The sequence below is a fragment of the Carassius carassius genome, chromosome 1, assembly GCF_963082965.1.
Source record: "Carassius carassius chromosome 1, fCarCar2.1, whole genome shotgun sequence".
In the NCBI taxonomy this organism is placed as follows: Eukaryota; Metazoa; Chordata; class Actinopteri; order Cypriniformes; family Cyprinidae; genus Carassius; species Carassius carassius.
Window position 1 is genome coordinate 31,583,780 of NC_081755.1, and position 16,081 is coordinate 31,599,860.

At 38.8% G+C, this 16,081-nt stretch overlaps 3 protein-coding genes across 4 annotated transcripts; 1 reads left to right on the forward strand and 2 right to left on the reverse strand.

The window, feature by feature from the left end:
• Positions 1-1,189: 1,189 nt before the first annotated feature.
• LOC132145257 (elongin-B-like) lies at positions 1,190-4,924 on the reverse strand. Its single transcript, XM_059556129.1, has 4 exons — positions 4,768-4,924; positions 3,632-3,766; positions 2,519-2,627; positions 1,190-2,426 (listed from the first exon to the last, which is right to left on the reverse strand). The coding sequence occupies exons 1-4, from the start codon at positions 4,768-4,770 to the stop codon at positions 2,314-2,316; spliced, it is 360 nt and encodes a 119-aa protein (XP_059412112.1). The 5' UTR covers positions 4,771-4,924; the 3' UTR covers positions 1,190-2,313.
• An 873-nt stretch (positions 4,925-5,797) lies between these two features.
• Positions 5,798-11,571, reverse strand: zgc:153292 (uncharacterized protein LOC100003014 homolog). Of its 2 annotated transcripts, none has more exons than XM_059556115.1 (13): positions 11,399-11,571; positions 9,896-10,094; positions 9,726-9,752; positions 8,408-8,475; positions 8,223-8,322; positions 8,076-8,135; positions 7,887-7,964; positions 7,496-7,735; positions 7,251-7,357; positions 6,999-7,164; positions 6,565-6,652; positions 6,425-6,469; positions 5,798-6,301 (listed from the first exon to the last, which is right to left on the reverse strand). In XM_059556115.1, the coding sequence occupies exons 1-12, from the start codon at positions 11,485-11,487 to the stop codon at positions 6,438-6,440; spliced, it is 1,254 nt and encodes a 417-aa protein (XP_059412098.1). In that variant the 5' UTR covers positions 11,488-11,571; the 3' UTR covers positions 5,798-6,301; positions 6,425-6,437. The 2 variants fall into 2 exon arrangements, with proteins under 2 accessions (XP_059412098.1, XP_059412091.1); XM_059556108.1 differs by lacking the exon at positions 11,399-11,571 and adding an exon at positions 10,296-10,425.
• A 2,407-nt stretch (positions 11,572-13,978) lies between these two features.
• Positions 13,979-15,876, forward strand: LOC132145265 (gastrula zinc finger protein XlCGF57.1-like). The gene is made up of 2 exons (XM_059556141.1): positions 13,979-14,244; positions 14,407-15,876. Exons 1-2 carry the CDS (start codon positions 14,169-14,171, stop codon positions 15,675-15,677), a joined length of 1,347 nt encoding a protein of 448 aa, XP_059412124.1. The 5' UTR covers positions 13,979-14,168; the 3' UTR covers positions 15,678-15,876.
• Positions 15,877-16,081: the final 205 nt, after the last annotated feature.

A 16,081-nucleotide genomic window follows, 5' to 3' on the forward strand; every position in this document is an offset into this window, starting at 1 on the left:
TAACTGGATGGTGAGATTGTGATGAAACGATGGGTTTGCTGGAATCACAAGCAGTTCTGTCTTGGCAAGGTTGAGTTGAAGGTGATGGTCCTTCATTCAGCAAGATTAGACAAACTGAGATGAGAGCATGTGAACATTCATGTGAAACCTATAAATATTATTAACATTAAGCAATATTCTTTTCTAAAACTCGTCGCTTCTTCAAAAAAAATTTAAGGATGTTTTAATAAAATACTATTTATCTAAACCAACTCTGTTTTGTATATTTGTTGATCATGTCAAACATATTTCCAGTGTGTAACATTTCTGTAACTTGTCTCTTACATCAGTCAAGTCCTCCAAATACACTTCTAGGCTCGTTGCGAATCAGGTCTGAATGAGACGGCCTGTGTCCCAATGTGCATGCTTTCCATTCTAAATTCTTTGTGTATATTAGTCATTTTCAATACTATTTAGGGCAGATAGGGAGGCTAGTATGCACACTGGGATGCAGGGATGGTTCTGGGATGAATTGTCGGTGATCCAATCTGAATCGTTCCGATTTTGTGAACTGGTTTAACCGATTAATTGAAAAGTTCCAGGCCAGGGCACCTAAACCCCCACGGATTACAGAAGTATCTGGGGAAAGTTTTTCCACAGATATGACTGTGTGTAATGTAATGCGTTTAGTCTTACTAATACAGAAACTGAAACATAACTTAATCTTAGAAGTCTTTCACTTTTAAGTTTCAGACTCGTAAATGCAAATTTTCCCATTTGAAATCACATTTCAAGGCGTTTCTCCACTAATTTCGATAGTATTTTCAATCCCTTAATACCTGAAAACAATAAGCCGAGTCTTGCTTTTCCCGTTTCTTGTTAATTTTTTTTGCACTTATTTTTTTTCCATTGTTGGTTATTATTCTGTAATGTGGCAATTATATCTTCACATTTATTATTAATAATAATAATAAACTAAAACCCCAAAAGCAACACCATTAATAAACAGTCGTTGAACATTAGACAAGGAGTGGAAAAGGGCTGATTTTAATTCATTCAGTTACAGATACTGCAGCATGATTTTCTTTTCTGTTTTAAACTTTTTTCTTGTTTGTTTGTTTTTGCAAGATCACTGTGAAGGAGCATCGCCATCACTGAGAAGAATAAGGGTGAGTTTGCAAAAACATTAGGATTCTGTTTTTTTTTGGGGGGGATGAACATAACCTCAGCATTTGTGTAAAAGATAACCATTCACTTGTTAAAGCAACTGCACCCAAAGGCTTCATTCTTATTGATCGTTACATTTTTACTTGATTCTTTCCACTATTTTAAAATGCCACACACACAAAAAACGGACTAGCATTCACACTCTTCTTTTAAACACAAAAATCAGGGAATTAAATGTCAATACTAAAGCTCCCAAACAAATATTCCAAAAGAAACAAGTGGACACCACCACACTCCTCCAACAAAAGGACTGTAAAGAAAAGCAAAACACACTTCAGGAAGCAACAAAGCGAGTGGAAAAATGTATTTACAATGAAACCACTGTATGTCAGAATTCACCTTAACCATGTGCTGTGTATTCATTTGCAGGCATCCATGCCCACTCTGCTGCCCAGGACGTTCCATGTGCATTTACACTATATTAGGTGGGTAACATAAAACTGTTCAGCTTATGGCCTTCTGCAGCCCAATAAAATTATGCAGAATCTAAATAAGAATAATTATAATATCAATACTCATAACACACAACAGCGTACTGTAAATGCGATCAGTAAAGTGGGCATTTGTAAAACCTTAACAGCCACAAACACAAACCCCCCTCGCCCCAATCAGACTGAAACACACAAAAAGCACAAAACGTTAAACTCTCTCAACATAACATTTGCTTGAATTAAATAAGAAGCACGGGTTTAAATACTCCGATATCTAACCACCTCTGACGGGTGACTAACAGCTGTCTGACAGATGAGCAATTCATCCAGAAATCAAGGGAAATGTTACCAAATCAAAATGGGGCGTTGTGATTGGTGGATTAACCTGTAAATGAGCAGACACTGAACATTGGAAGGGTTTGCGACAATACAGTGAGAGTAAGCTGCTAGTGCTCGATGGGACGTGAGGAGGAACAGGGAGAGCGATTCAGATTCCCAGCAAAGGTACAATATAACACAAGATCACTCTCACTCATGCTTCCCCCCTCTTTTTGTAACTCAATACGCACCACCATCTTTAAACACACGTGTTTTGCTTGTCCGCTGTTTTGGACACTCTTCACCCCCGCTGTCTCCCCCCACCCTCCCCCCCAACCCTTTATCTTCAGTTCCTCCTTCACTGCACGGCTTGTTCGTTGGCAGTGCTGCCCGAGTCTTGAGGCTTCATGACATCAGGAAGCTCAGGAGGGCTGGAGAAGGCCTCTATTCTCAGAGGCTCAAAAGCATCATCTGTGATAAAAGAAACAGACACGGCAGGCAAATTCAGATCACCAAATATCACACAGCAGGACATGAGATAAGCGACTGAAACAAGAGCTCACCACCGATGCGAAAAGCCAGTCCTACTGTGGCCGGAGCCTGAGGCCTGGCTGTCTGGTTTGTGAACCCAGAGTCTCCGAGAGTCTTACTATCTTCAAGCAGCATGTCATCCTGCAGGACGTGGACAGATCGTTTAATAAAGCACATGATATACTCACAACAGCCTATGTTTGAGAAACTGGCCATTCCTTTTATGCTGCTCATGTGCCCACTTATTGTCACTGAATAAAGTATTAAACTCACAGTTTTTAAAAAAATGGATTATTATTAGTTTGTTGTATTTTATCACAAGGTCACAAAGTGGGTTCGAGCAGACTTCTATCCATTTGCTTTTTCCCATATTCACACACATATAATAACGTTAAGTGTACAAATTTTTAAAACTATGGAGAATGCTGTTTAAAGGAAGTCGTTTTTCACTTTCTATTCTGTTAATCCTGTAAATGTGCCTTGTGAATGTACAGTTCAGTAAACCATATTATTTGTGGGTTTTCTTAACTTTGGGTTGTTTGAACTAGTATTAACAAAAGATTTGATTAGTTCTGTGATGTTTTGTGGTATTAGTTTGTGTTACACACACTACCGTTTAAAATGTTTGAAGACTCTTCTGCTCACCGAGGCTGCACTTAATCAACAATACAGCACAAACAGCTGTATTTTAAAATAATCAATACAAGTTAAAGAACTGTTCTATTTTTAAATATTCTCAAATGTAGTTTATTCTCGTGATGGCAAATCTGAATTTTCAGCACTACTACAGTCTCTCTTTAGAACTCATTCTTATATGATCTGCTGCTCAAGAAACATTTTTCAGTTATTAATGGTGATAACAGTTTAGCTTTTTTTGCATTTGCAACATTATAAGTGTATTGACTGTCACTTTTGATTAATTTAATGCATCCTTGCTTAATAAAGGTATTAATTTCTCTTTAAAAAAATCTTACTAGCTCCAAATTTTGTAACATGGTGTGAAATTACATAACTTGGAATGCTTTTAATACTTCAGAACAGGAATGACTCCACTACATACAACCGTCAGTATATACTGCAAGAGCTATAACACATGTATACATTAATTACCAATCAACAGCACGATGAAAACTTTCTTTGCTCACCTTATAAAGTCTCTGGTCCTCTGGCGCTCGCTTTAGGATGCCCTCCACGATCCGCTTCAGCTCGTAGACTGTGGTCGACTCCTTGGCATCCGTGAAGATGGTTGTCTTGTGACGTCTGATCATCAGAAAGACATCCTGCAGAAGGATGTCACCATAAACACATATCTCGATTTATACCGAGTTCAACCCTCCACAACCTAAACTCATGGCTCATTTGAGTTTTGACAGAACATTTCTCGTCCTTCACACAACAAAATTAAACCTCAATAATCTTAGAACTTCTTTAACTCTCAACACCCGAAAAAGAAAAAAAGCAGTGTTTGTTGTAATTTACAGGTAGAACAACCACATGGGGTTTAAAAATAAAACAATAAAGAGAAAAAGCAGACGGTGAACAGCTGAAACATGTCAACTACACAACAAACAACTCTGACAGCTGCAGTTGTGTTAAGTTGTTGTTGTTGACTCAGTTACTGACAACACTTAGGAAATGCGGTGCGTTTCTGTTTGGTTTGTTTAACGTTACCTCAAACAGCTAACCAGCATTACGAGGTGATGAAGATTAAATGATAATAACTGTAAACGCGGCCAAACAGCTATCTTTTAAAAATGGACGTGCAAACTGAAGCTAGTAACAACGGCAGGACAAAACATGTAGCAACTCATCTAAGCTCGATCATCTTTTGATGATTATCTATCTATCATTTATCGTGCGGACAGATTAAATGACTAAAGTTAGATGGGCATCTAAACAGGCCTGGCCCAGAACGACCAGTGACAGGATCTGTCCTGAAATCAACACCGCGGTCACAGCCCCACTTCGGCTTCAGCTCACACACAAGCGATACAAAACTGACTGCCCATCGGTTTATAATATTGGTCGACAGAGCGGTCGTCGAGCGCAATGTAGTCCCAATCTAATTAGTAACACAAGTAAACGGGGCGGATTTAGCAGGGAATGTTAGCAGAGCTGCTAAAAATATTGCGAAACAAAGAGGACTGTGTAACGGCAGCGTTCACACTCGTTAGCCCTCCAACCAGCGGCTAGTTCGCGTTTAATCCGTCACAGAAACATTTTCAAACTACAAAAACGAAAGAACTCGTTCGATCTGGGACTGATTTGCTTCCTCACTCACCATTTCTCTCCGAGTGTTTCGCTGACTTCTTCCACTATCCCACGCTGCACTGCGGAAATCAAAGCGCTCTAGCCGGTCCTCCACAATCCCAGATGTCTTTGCGCGAGCAGCGCCGTGAACTAATTTCTGTGCCGGAGAGGCGCCCTAGTGGCCCCACACTGTTCAGTGCATATATTTGAAATAACACTTGTTGCACAGGCACAATCCATTTTATGAAGTTGAATATACAGCTTTGGCTATTTCTGTGAAGTCATTCTAGTGCATATCGTGTGCTTAAGAATGCACTGTATGGCGTAGCTTTAACAATTGTTATCAGTGGGATTACTGGCCAAGTGTGTTCATTAGAAGCGTGCACAATGTAGAATGTGTCTGGGACTATGTGGCTTCCAAATGTGACCCTGAAGCACAAAAGCAGTCATAAGAAGCACGTGTATGTGGCAAATTTATGAATTGTTCATTTATGACAAAAATCATTTGGATATTAAATAAAGACCATGTTCCATTAAGATATAAATACCGATATATATATATATATATATGATATATTTCCTACCGTAAATATATCAAACTTTAATTTTTGATTAGTAATATGCATTGCCAAGGACTTTATTTGGACAACTTTAAAAGTGATTTCCTCAATATTTTGATTTTTTTGCACCCTCAGATTCCAGATTTTCAAGTAGTTGTATCTCAGTCCAATATTGTCCGATCATAACAAACCATACATCAATGGAAAGCTTATTTATTCGTTTAATAAAAAACGACCCTTATGACTGGTCACAAATACAGATACGAAATGCACAAAGACATGACGCCATCAGGAGTATAAACAGTTTATTCTGAGCAAGACTTGACGTTACTCTCTCACAAAATTACCCATGGTTTTACTATAGTAAAAGTGTAGTAACCATGTTTTCTTTTTTTGTTGTTGGTTTATTAGCATTTGTAGAACCAGTGTTTTACTACAAATACCATGGTTAAACTATGATTAGTGTAGCAAATCCACAGTTTATCTACAGTAACCAAAGTGTTGTTTTTTGTTGTAAAACCATGGTTAATTTTCGTAAGGGCTTTGATGTTGAGGCAACATTATAAAAGGTTTATCTGAAAAGAAAACAACAACAATCATGCACACTTCATTTCAGGCTTCCACAATATCCTTTAGGATTGCCTGCAACTCACAGGAGTATTTGTGGATTTATTAACATTAGATTCTCTCTTGCTGGCTCAATCTGCTTGAATCGTTATTTACAAATACTACAAATGACTAAAGAAAACCATGTCTTTCCCACTCCGTTCCAACTATTTTCTTTTACAGTTAGTACTACTCTCTTTAATACCTTTAATGGTATGTATTTACAATGCTGCCAACTATTTCAATATGAAAATCACAAACAAGATCTCAGTCCGGGTTTCTCTCTCCGTCTGACTTTAACAGCTCATTATTTTTCATCCTTCGCCAAAGCAGTGTGTACTGTGCCTCTTCTTCACTGGACCTTCAGTTTGAAGCCACACACTGGTTACAGCAGAAACACTAGCAACAGAGGAAACAACCCTGTTGGTTAAATAGCAGCAATTCTTTTCATTTATGAATTTGAATGACAAGGTACAACAATATCTCTATGCAGTAATAACAGAACTGTTCCTTCACACTTACCTGCTTTTTTGTTTTATGAAATGACAATGCAGTCCGCTGATTCTCCTGGGTTAAAAAAGGTTGAATGATAATTAGTACAGACATGTAGGAAACAGACAGACAGGTAAACTGAGATTTGGATATGAGACGATCAAACTCACGGAATATTCGTTTCAGAGCCTCGATTTCCTTTAAAGGGTTTGGTTTCTGGATTTTGAAGGTGTATTTCGCAAGTTCATCTTCACTGAGCTTGATTTGGACAAAAGAAAAACACTCAAATTTAATAATATACGCATACACCACCATTCAAAAGTCTGATGTTATTAAGGTTTTTCTCAAAATAACTTAATACTTTTAAACAGCAATATGAGAGTGATTTCTGAAGGATCATGGGAGACTGAAGACTGGAGTAACAACTGCTGAAATTCAGCATTTGAAAATAAATACGTTTTGATTAAAATAAAAAATAAAAGTTGTCCATATCTACACAAAGCAAAGCAATTCCGCTGCAGATTCTTGACATAATCATAACCAGTAACACAATGGTTTTGGGCTGCCAGTGTGAACAAAGCTGTTGCAATATCACAGTACATACTGGCTGATCCCTGGGTGATGTGTAAGGTTTAGTTCCCTCACTGCGATGGAGTGACAGAGGTCTGTGTTTGGTTTCTGGGTGCACACTGCAGTTGAAGCGCAGCACGCTGACAGGCAAATGAACATGCCACCTGTCTGGAAACTTCTTCACCAGACCTTCCACCATACTGTAAGAAAACCATACCTTACATTTTTCAGAATAACTCTATGCTCTGTAATATTATGATTTATGTCCAAACACATCTCAACTTACTTAACAATGTGGTATTGTGTGTGGGGTTCAAGCTGCGACGCCTGGTGATGCCGAGAGACGAGGGAGAGGTCCTTTATCATCAGAATATTATTGAGTGCTCTGTTAACCTTGATCAGAAATTCAACAGTATTGAGACACTGAAATAACCTTTCAGCACATTTAGATGAATAAAAATATAATTTACAATGACAAATAATGAAACCTGCACTAATTGCTCTGACAATATCCGGTGAATCATGACTTACCGTTCGGACCTGAATCCCTCTAGCACCCCAAGGTGTGAGAAATCCCAGAGGAAACCCGTATCGGGAAACAGCATCACACATAAGCAGGGCAATGGAATCAGAATTTGGCTTTTCTGATGGAAAGATTTCAATCCACTTGGTGTAATAATCACAGATGACCACGATGTGGCTATAGGGGCCTTTGCTTTCTTGAAAAGGCCCGGTTACATCTATACTCAGCCACTGCCATCTCTCAGTCACCTTTATGGAAAAATTACAATAAAAGAATATCAAAATGTACAGGTAAAACTATGGTAAGCCACACTTTCGTAACTATATCATGTCTTCACACAGAAATGACCACTGTGATGGAGGACAAAAAAAAAAAAGCAGAAATCTGTAAAAGGCATACCCGGATAAACGGAGTGTTTGGATTTTCAGCAGTTTCAAGAGGTGCATCGTCATCATAGGCGACATCATTTCCAGGATCCTGCACATTCATATAAAGAATAAAAAATAACAATGCTAAAACACTATTTCCAGACCTGTAAGGCTTAAGTTTATACATTTACAGACTGTTATAATGTACAGGTCTACATACACTAGCATCATCATCATCTTCATCATCGTCACCCTCTGAAAGCTTCATCCAGTGAAAGCTCTGTGAAAACACATTGACTGGTGTATAATGTACAAGTCAGTGAATGAGATGCTGTACAAAAGACAGACACACACAACAACTGTTAACCTGTGGTTTGCAGTAGTCATCATGGAAGCTGCCAGCGTGCAAGGGGCGAAGGCTGGAGCCATCAGCATCCACAGGCACACGAACAAACTTCCCCTCGAGCCTATCAAACCCATGAAGAAGAGACAGTTAGTAAGACGACTAGAGAGAAAAAAACTGTAACTAATACAGAGGCTAACAAACAGTACCGCGGTGTTACTGGTGCTGATACTGTGGTTGGCTTTGGTTTGATAGGCACTTCAACCGGCTTACGATTCTGAAAAACACAAAACAAATGAATAATGGCAAATAAAAAAAAAGATGAAAAGACTTTCTAATACCGATTTAAAACAATGGTCCTCAACTGAGGACACAGATTTTATATTCCTGAACCTCTGTGTAAGCCAGTGGCATAGCCACGAGGGGGCCTGGGTGGGCCTTGGCCCCCTCATTTACATGTCAGATTTCCGATTGCTTAAAATAAAATAAGAAAATGTTGATGTGTCAGTCTGATTGAAAGATTTACCAATCAAAATGCTGCGCGGTAAAATGCGGCTGTTTTCCAACTTGATTTGATTAGCCTATGTCACGTGTTGTGCGTAACTTACGCTGTCATCTTCGTTAAAATTCGGTGACAATGGCAGCTCCCGCGCAAAGTACAATATTACGCTTTTGCAATAAAGCAAAAGAAAAGATGAGCAAGAAGGAGAAAATGTGCCATCTACATCATCTGAGTCTGCTTCTGTGACAGACAGTGTAGAGGCACCTGAGGCTTCTCAGGACACAGAAACACAGGAGTGCAGCGGTGAGACTTCCATGACACAGATCGAGATAATGCCCAATGATTTGTCTGCAATTGATGAACCGCCTTCACAACCAGTGATGACCACATTTTCCTTACACTGAGTTTGCCGGAAAGAATAGTTGCTTTTCCCCAAAAGGGTACAATGAGTTCACATGGCTTGAATATAGTTCAACAAATAATGCTGTGTTTTGTCGCTGAGCTGTGTTGTATGCTGTTATGCAGCTGAAACAGTGAAGTAAAAACGCTGTGATTTTATGCTGTATATATTCTGCTGTTTTTCGAACGTGAATTGGTGGATTTTCTGGACTGAGTATGATGACATCATTGACATCATTTAATAATCGCCCTCGTAGAGTCTACAACGTAGACTCATGTAAAAGGTAATAATCACAGAGCTATGTTGTGGGCTGTTATGCCTGTTCTGCTGAAATGGTGAAGTAAATATGCCGTTTTAAATGTGTACAGGTGTTTAGCCGTTTTATTTACCCCTGGTGTAAGCCAAACCCCTTTGACCTAAAAGTTCCTTCCGAGATGTTATACCCCATAAACTGCATTAGACCAACAATTTTACGCAAAGTATTTACATGACAAAGGATTAAAAGGAAAACCAGAAATTATTTGGAAATGCTTTGATGTAAAGAACCACGGCTTTCTGGAAATGTATTTACTCAAATTTTTACTTGAAGTGATGATGAGTGATTCCTCTAACATCCCATACTTACCAGAGATCGTCTCTTGACAGCTGGCACCTGTGTGTGGTCAAGCACAAATAAAAATCATGAAAAGAACACAGGGACTATGAGCAGGAAAAACTAAACTAAAAAACAACAACGGGTATTTGCATTACAAGTCACAAAATTTTAAAGACATGCACAAAACTGTTCTGACTTGCCTTCCACTGCAGATGTTTTGGGAAGTTAAAGATAGTCGGGACAGCGTTTTTGCGCAGTCGTTTGTGACTGCCCACTTGCTCAAAGCAGTCCTTCTCAAAATGATCCGAGCACAGGACTGAGTTTCCAGTCGGCCACCAGTTCTGCCATCTCATCCGACGGAGCCACTCTCTCACTCTCAAGCCGTCAGCGAGCGGAAACCTGGAGCATGCACACACACACACACACACACACACACACAGACAGAGAGAGAGACGTGCATAAGCGTGTTGATGCATGCGTCACAAAACCTTAACAATGCTGGACAAATATGTGTGCATTTAAATACACATTGTATAGGGGGTTATTTGGGGGTTTGTTCGAAACTTTACGAACATGAGATATTATAAATGCACAACTTACTTGTGAAAAGAAAACTCGCCCCTGCTGTATGCCTCTCTATACTCTCTATCTGAACGCTTCTTGCACTTATAGGCTGAACACACAGGCATTGTTTTTGTTAAATTCCAAAGCTATTTCAAACGTTAAACAGACATATCGTGTATTTCCGGAAACTGTTCTTCTGGTGGGGTTTAATGGCAGATTGAACACTTACTGCCACCTAATGGACGCGTCTAATGATCTCCTTCTGTGCTGAGTGTTGTTCTGCTTGTTCTCTCGTGCAGCTCTGACTGCTGTATAAACAAACATTATTGATAAAGTATGTACTCTGGGAAACCCCCAGTGGTGCTTTACATCAGTGCTTCAGTGAAACCTTTTTATGTGTGTGTGTAAACCAATCGTTATCTGTCACTTAAAAGGAAAGGTTCCCCACAGAAACGTCTCGGGGTTTAATTAAAATATCTTAATTTGTGTGTCTAATGGATTTGGACATGAGGCTGAGTAAATGACTATTTTAATTTCTGAGTTTTCTTTATCCCTTAAGTCTAATTCTGAATGTCTGAGATGTAACGACATTACGTTTTTATTTAGACTACTGTTGTCTTTTTTTCTATAGTTTGATTAAGTCATGTTACAAAAATGATAACTCACCTACTACCTGTATTTATGAATGGCACTGAGAGACATTTGTCGCCATGTACAGACAACATGCAAAAATAACCGATGAATGAATCTTTTAGTGAACGTGTTCAAAAGAATCGATTCACTGGAATAAATGAAACTCTCTACCGCCAAACAACAACAGCTCCTCGAAAATGCAACACTGCGCGTGCACACACACAACCCGTTACGATGACAACAGTCCCGTAAATGATTACATTTACAACACCTTAGTTGTGAGTTTGTAACTGCGTTTGTTCATTACACACAACACAAGAACAAACACACAAATAAGTCTGTAAATGTTTTTTTTGGCAAAGCTGTAGCATGTCGGATTGTTTCTGATTAGCAGCTACACGATATTAAAACATCTGTTATACATGATGTATGTTTTGATTAGGAGACTTTACATCCGAGGATTGACTTATGTTACTTGGAACTTGCAACAAACATCTCAAACTTACGTGTGAAAAGAAAAGTCGCCCCTTTTGTATGCCTCTTTATAAGATCCATCAGAGCGATTCTTGCACTTATAAGCTGAACAAACGGGCATATTTCTAACAGAATATGTTACTGCTCCATTCAGTTTCACCAATTCCGTCGCATGGGGCAACAACAGCAAACGACTGTTCTGTATTTCCGGATGCAGTTATTCACTGAGAGACCTGTTACTGCCATCTACAGGACATCGTGTGACACTGCAGTCAGCCCCACAATCAAACACGTGTCCCAGAAGACTATTTACAGGTGCTTCTCAATAAATTAGAATGTCGAGGAAAAGTTCATTTATTTCAGTAGGCTAATTCAACTCAAATTGTGAAACTCATGTATTAAATTAAATGCACACAGACGGAAGTAGTCTAAGTCTTTGGTTCTTTTAATTGTGATGATTTTTAGCTCACATTTAACAAAAACCCACAAATTCACTATCTCAACAAATTAGGATATGGTGACATGCCAATCAACTCAAAACACCAGCAAAGGTTTCTTTAGCCTTCAAAATGGTCTCTCAGTTTGGTTCACTAGGCTACACAATCATGGGGAAGACTGCTGATCTGACAGTTGTCCAGAAGACAATCATTGACACCCTTCACAAGGAGAGGAAGCCACAAACATTCATTGCCAAAGAAGCTGGCTGTTCACAGAGTGCTGTATCCAAGCATGTTAACAGAAAGTTGAGTGGAACGAAAAAGTGTTGAAGAAAAAGATGCACAACCAACCGAGAGAACCGCAGCCTTATGAGGATTGTCAAGCAAAATCCATTCACGAATTTAGGGGAACTTCACAGAGGCTGGGGTCAAGGCATACAGACGTGTCAAGAAATTTGGCTACAGTTGTTTACCTCTTGTTAAGCCATTCCTGAACCACAGACAACGTCAGAGGCATCTTACCTGGGCTAAGGAGAAGAACTGGACTGTTGCCCAGTGGTCCAAAGTCCTCTTTTCAGATGAGAGCAAGTTTTGTATTTCATTTGGAAACCAAGGTCCTAGAGTCTGGAGGAAGGGTGGAGAAGCTCATAGCCCAATTTGCTTGAAGTCCAGTTAAGTTTCCACAGTCTCTGGTGATTTGGGGTGCAATGTCATCTGCTGGTGTTGGTCCATTGTGGTTTTTGAAAACCAAACTCACTTCACCCGTTTACCAAGAAATTTTGGAGCACTTCATGCTTCCTTCTGCTGACCAGCTTTTTGAAGATGCTGATTTCATTTTCCAGCAGGATTTGGCACCTGCCCACACCACCAAAAGCACCAAAAGTTGGTTAAATGACCATGGTGTTGGTGTGCTTGACTGGCCAGCAAACTCACCAGACCTTGAACCCCAGAGAGAATCTATGTCAAGAGAAAAATGAGAAACTAGAGACCAAAAATGCAGTTGAGCTGAAGGCCACTGTCAAAGAAACCTGAACTTCCAGACCACCTCAGCAGTGCCACAAACTGACCACCTCCATGCCACGCTGAATTGAGGCAGTAATTAAAGCAAAAGGAGCCCCTACCAAGTACTGAGTACATATACAGTAAATTAACATACTTTCTAGAAAGCCAACAAATCACTAAATTTTTTTTAATTTTTTTTTTTATTGGTTTTATGAAGTATTCTAATTTGAGATAGTGAATTGGTGTTTTTTTGTTAAATGTGAGACAAAATCATCACAATTAAAAGAACCAAAGACTTTGACAACTTCAGTCTGTGGGCAATGAATTTATTTAATACATGAGTTTCACAATTTGAGTTGAATTACTGAAATAAATGAACTTTTCCATGACATTATAATTTATTGAGATCCACCTGTATTTGTTTGTTTATTTATTGGCCTAAAGGAAACGAGAGCGCTGTGCATTTATTTTATGAATATGTTATTTTTTTATTTTGGTGCAATGGAAATTTTTTGTTAAAAACAATACAAACTTTAAAATGTGATATAAAACAGATATGTTTTATTTTTTAAAAGATAATTATGTTGGATTTAAAATATGATATAATATAAATCTACTTATTAAATTTGGAAAATCACAGACACTTTTTACTTATTTTAGAATATTTTTTACTTAAATGAAATAGGTCACCTTCATACTTTTATATCAATAACAATTTACAAAATGAATATAAATTACTTTAAAGCATATTTAATATTTTTTATCTCAGTATTTGATTCGCTATGAATGCTGTTTTCTGATGTTGCCTTTGATTCACTGGTTCATGGGTTTATCAAAATGTTGCATTTAATTAATTGATTTACTTACTACTTACATATTCACTCACAAAACCTGATTTACACGTCAAACTACTAAGCACATATGATTTTCACAGCTTTGTTATTTATAGATTTTAAAAAGTCTGTGTTGTTTAAAATATAGTTCAAATATTTTATTATTTAAATAAAAATATGTTTGTTCAATAATAATAATAAAAAATAATAATAGGCTACATGAAGGGGAAATAAAGATAAAGAAGAAAGTTTTTCTCATCCTCCAGTCCAGTTAGTGGCAGCAATGCGCCTAAAGGGAACTTGCCAACATCACAAGAACAAGACAATGACAAAGCAGCCCTTTAAATGACAGCTTGTGTTCCTGGATACTGATTTCAAAACACACATTTAACCATCAGACGTATTGTGAATTCGTAGCAGAAAGTCACAAATTAAGATCAAATTCAGTCAAACGCTAGAAATATTGGCGTTGCCCTCGTTATTAGCGGAATAAGCAGGAATATATATCGAGGTGATATGCAACTTTAAAGATGATGTTTATTAAAGAGGAGCATGATGACACATCTGATCCAGAACCCTTCACAACAGAAAATCAGCACCAGGAAGGTTGGTGTCTATTTTTGATTATTTGTTTCTCTCTTTTTATTTTTTTATTATTATTGTTGTGATGCATTGATGTAACCAGTTAGAGCTGATTAGAAAATTTAATAAAAAAATAAATCTTTTTTTTTTCTGTTGGTTTTTAATAATGTATTGTTGTCATATCAGGCCTGACGGAAGTGAAAGAGGAAAGTCAAGCTCTGAATGAAATGGAGGACAGACGTCAGCGTCACAAAGCTCATGATGTCCTCACTGGAGAAAAATCTTTGATTTGCCCCCAAACTGGAAAAAACTATCTCTCTCAAAGCAGCACTCAGACAACAGCCAAAAAACCTTTCGCCTGCTCTCTGTGTGGAAAGCAGTGTGCCCACAGAGGCCACCTGAACGATCACATGTTAACTCACACCGGAGAGAAGCCGTTCGCTTGCCCTCAGTGCGGGAAGAGATTCTCCCGCAGAAGAAGCCTCAACGATCACATACTGATTCACAGCGAAGAGAAGCGCTTTGTCTGTCCTCAGTGTGGGAAGAGTTACAAACGCAACGAGCACTTTCGGAGTCACTTACTGAGTCACGATGGAGGCAAGCCCTTCACCTGCTCACAGTGTGGAAAGAGGTTCAGTTTTAAACGAACCCTTAAGGATCACATCAAACTTCACACTGGAGAGTGTCTGCACACGTGCCTTCAGTGCGGAAAGAGCTTCCTGAATAAAGGACATCTTAAGGATCACATGAAAATCCACACCGGAGAGCGACCGTTCACCTGCCCTCAGTGTGGAAAGAGCTTCATCAGTAAACAAAACGTTACATCTCACATGAGAATTCACACGGAGGAGAAGCCTTTTAAATGCCTTCAGTGTGGAAAGGGTTTTGCGTGGGCAAGCTGTCTGAAAATCCATATGCGCCACTCTCACTCGGAAGAAAGGGAGTTTACCTGCGAGCACTGCAATAAAACCTTTGTTTTAGAGTCGTACCTAAAGAGACACTTGAAGATTCATCAAAACGAGAAACCTTTTGTCTGTTCGGTTTGCGGGAAAAGCTTTTTGTGGCTCCTGTGTTTCAAAGCGCACCAGAAAATACACGAGGGCGTGAAAACCCATGTGTGCTCCCAGTGCGGCAGAGCCTTTGCCACGGCCGATTATTTGATAAAACACCACAAAATCCATATGGGAGAGCGGCCGTACGTGTGCTTGTACTGCGGAAAGAGTTTCACTAAGAAAGCAAACCTGGTAGATCATGTAAGGCTGCATACTGGAGAGAAGCCGTACACCTGCGCTCAGTGTGGAAACAGTTTCACCTCGAGAAAAGGTCTGAGCTATCACAGAGAAAAGCATTGTTCTCAAAGCGTGCCTCAGTCATGTTCCCTTGAAATCCAGATCGTGCCAGATATGCCTAAAGATTGCGTTTCTACCATTGCATCTACAACCTTTAGTGGTGAATAAGCTCTCATTCAGTCTAAATGGCAGCAGAAAGTTTGTGCATCTAGTACTTTATTGTTAAAGAAAATTTAAGGGAAGGAAATAAAACAGAAAACCAAGGGAGTGAGGGTGGAGTCTGGAAAATTGTACATATGTTAGAATACATAAATGTAAATATAGACCTTCTGTAGCTCCGCCTCTTTTCAGCACTGCACTCATCGTCTTCTGACTTCTATTTTTATTTCCACAGTGTGAAGGATTTCTGAATGAACTGTTCAGTTTAAAATTTTCCAGGTCTACTGATATTTATTTATTTATATATTTTTTTTTACATCTGCTTCAAACATTACAATGCACATGATAACTTGTGTTAAATCTACAAGTAAATCCACTACAGCAAGCTGATTACTCTTCAACAGTGATGCTAT

Excerpts from the sequence above, each read along its gene's own strand:
- LOC132145257 (XM_059556129.1), bottom strand. Across the intron at positions 2,628-3,631 it reads AGGACCAGAGACTTTATAAG|GATGACATGCTGCTTGAAGA; the intron begins GTGAGCAAAGAA and ends CACGTCCTGCAG. Across the intron at positions 2,427-2,518 it reads ACTGGCTTTTCGCATCGGTG|ATGATGCTTTTGAGCCTCTG; the intron begins GTGAGCTCTTGT and ends CTTTTATCACAG.
- LOC132145265 (XM_059556141.1), top strand. The coding sequence starts at position 14,169 with ATGATGTTTATTAAAGAGGAGCATGATGACACATCTGATCCAGAACCC. Across the intron at positions 14,245-14,406 it reads AGAAAATCAGCACCAGGAAG|GCCTGACGGAAGTGAAAGAG; the intron begins GTTGGTGTCTAT and ends TTGTCATATCAG.
- zgc:153292 (XM_059556115.1), bottom strand. The coding sequence starts at position 11,487 with ATGCCCGTTTGTTCAGCTTATAAGTGCAAGAATCGCTCTGATGGATCT. Across the intron at positions 10,095-11,398 it reads GGCGACTTTTCTTTTCACAC|GTTTCCGCTCGCTGACGGCT; the intron begins GTAAGTTTGAGA and ends TGCATGCTCCAG. Across the intron at positions 9,753-9,895 it reads CAAAACATCTGCAGTGGAAG|GTGCCAGCTGTCAAGAGACG; the intron begins GCAAGTCAGAAC and ends GACCACACACAG.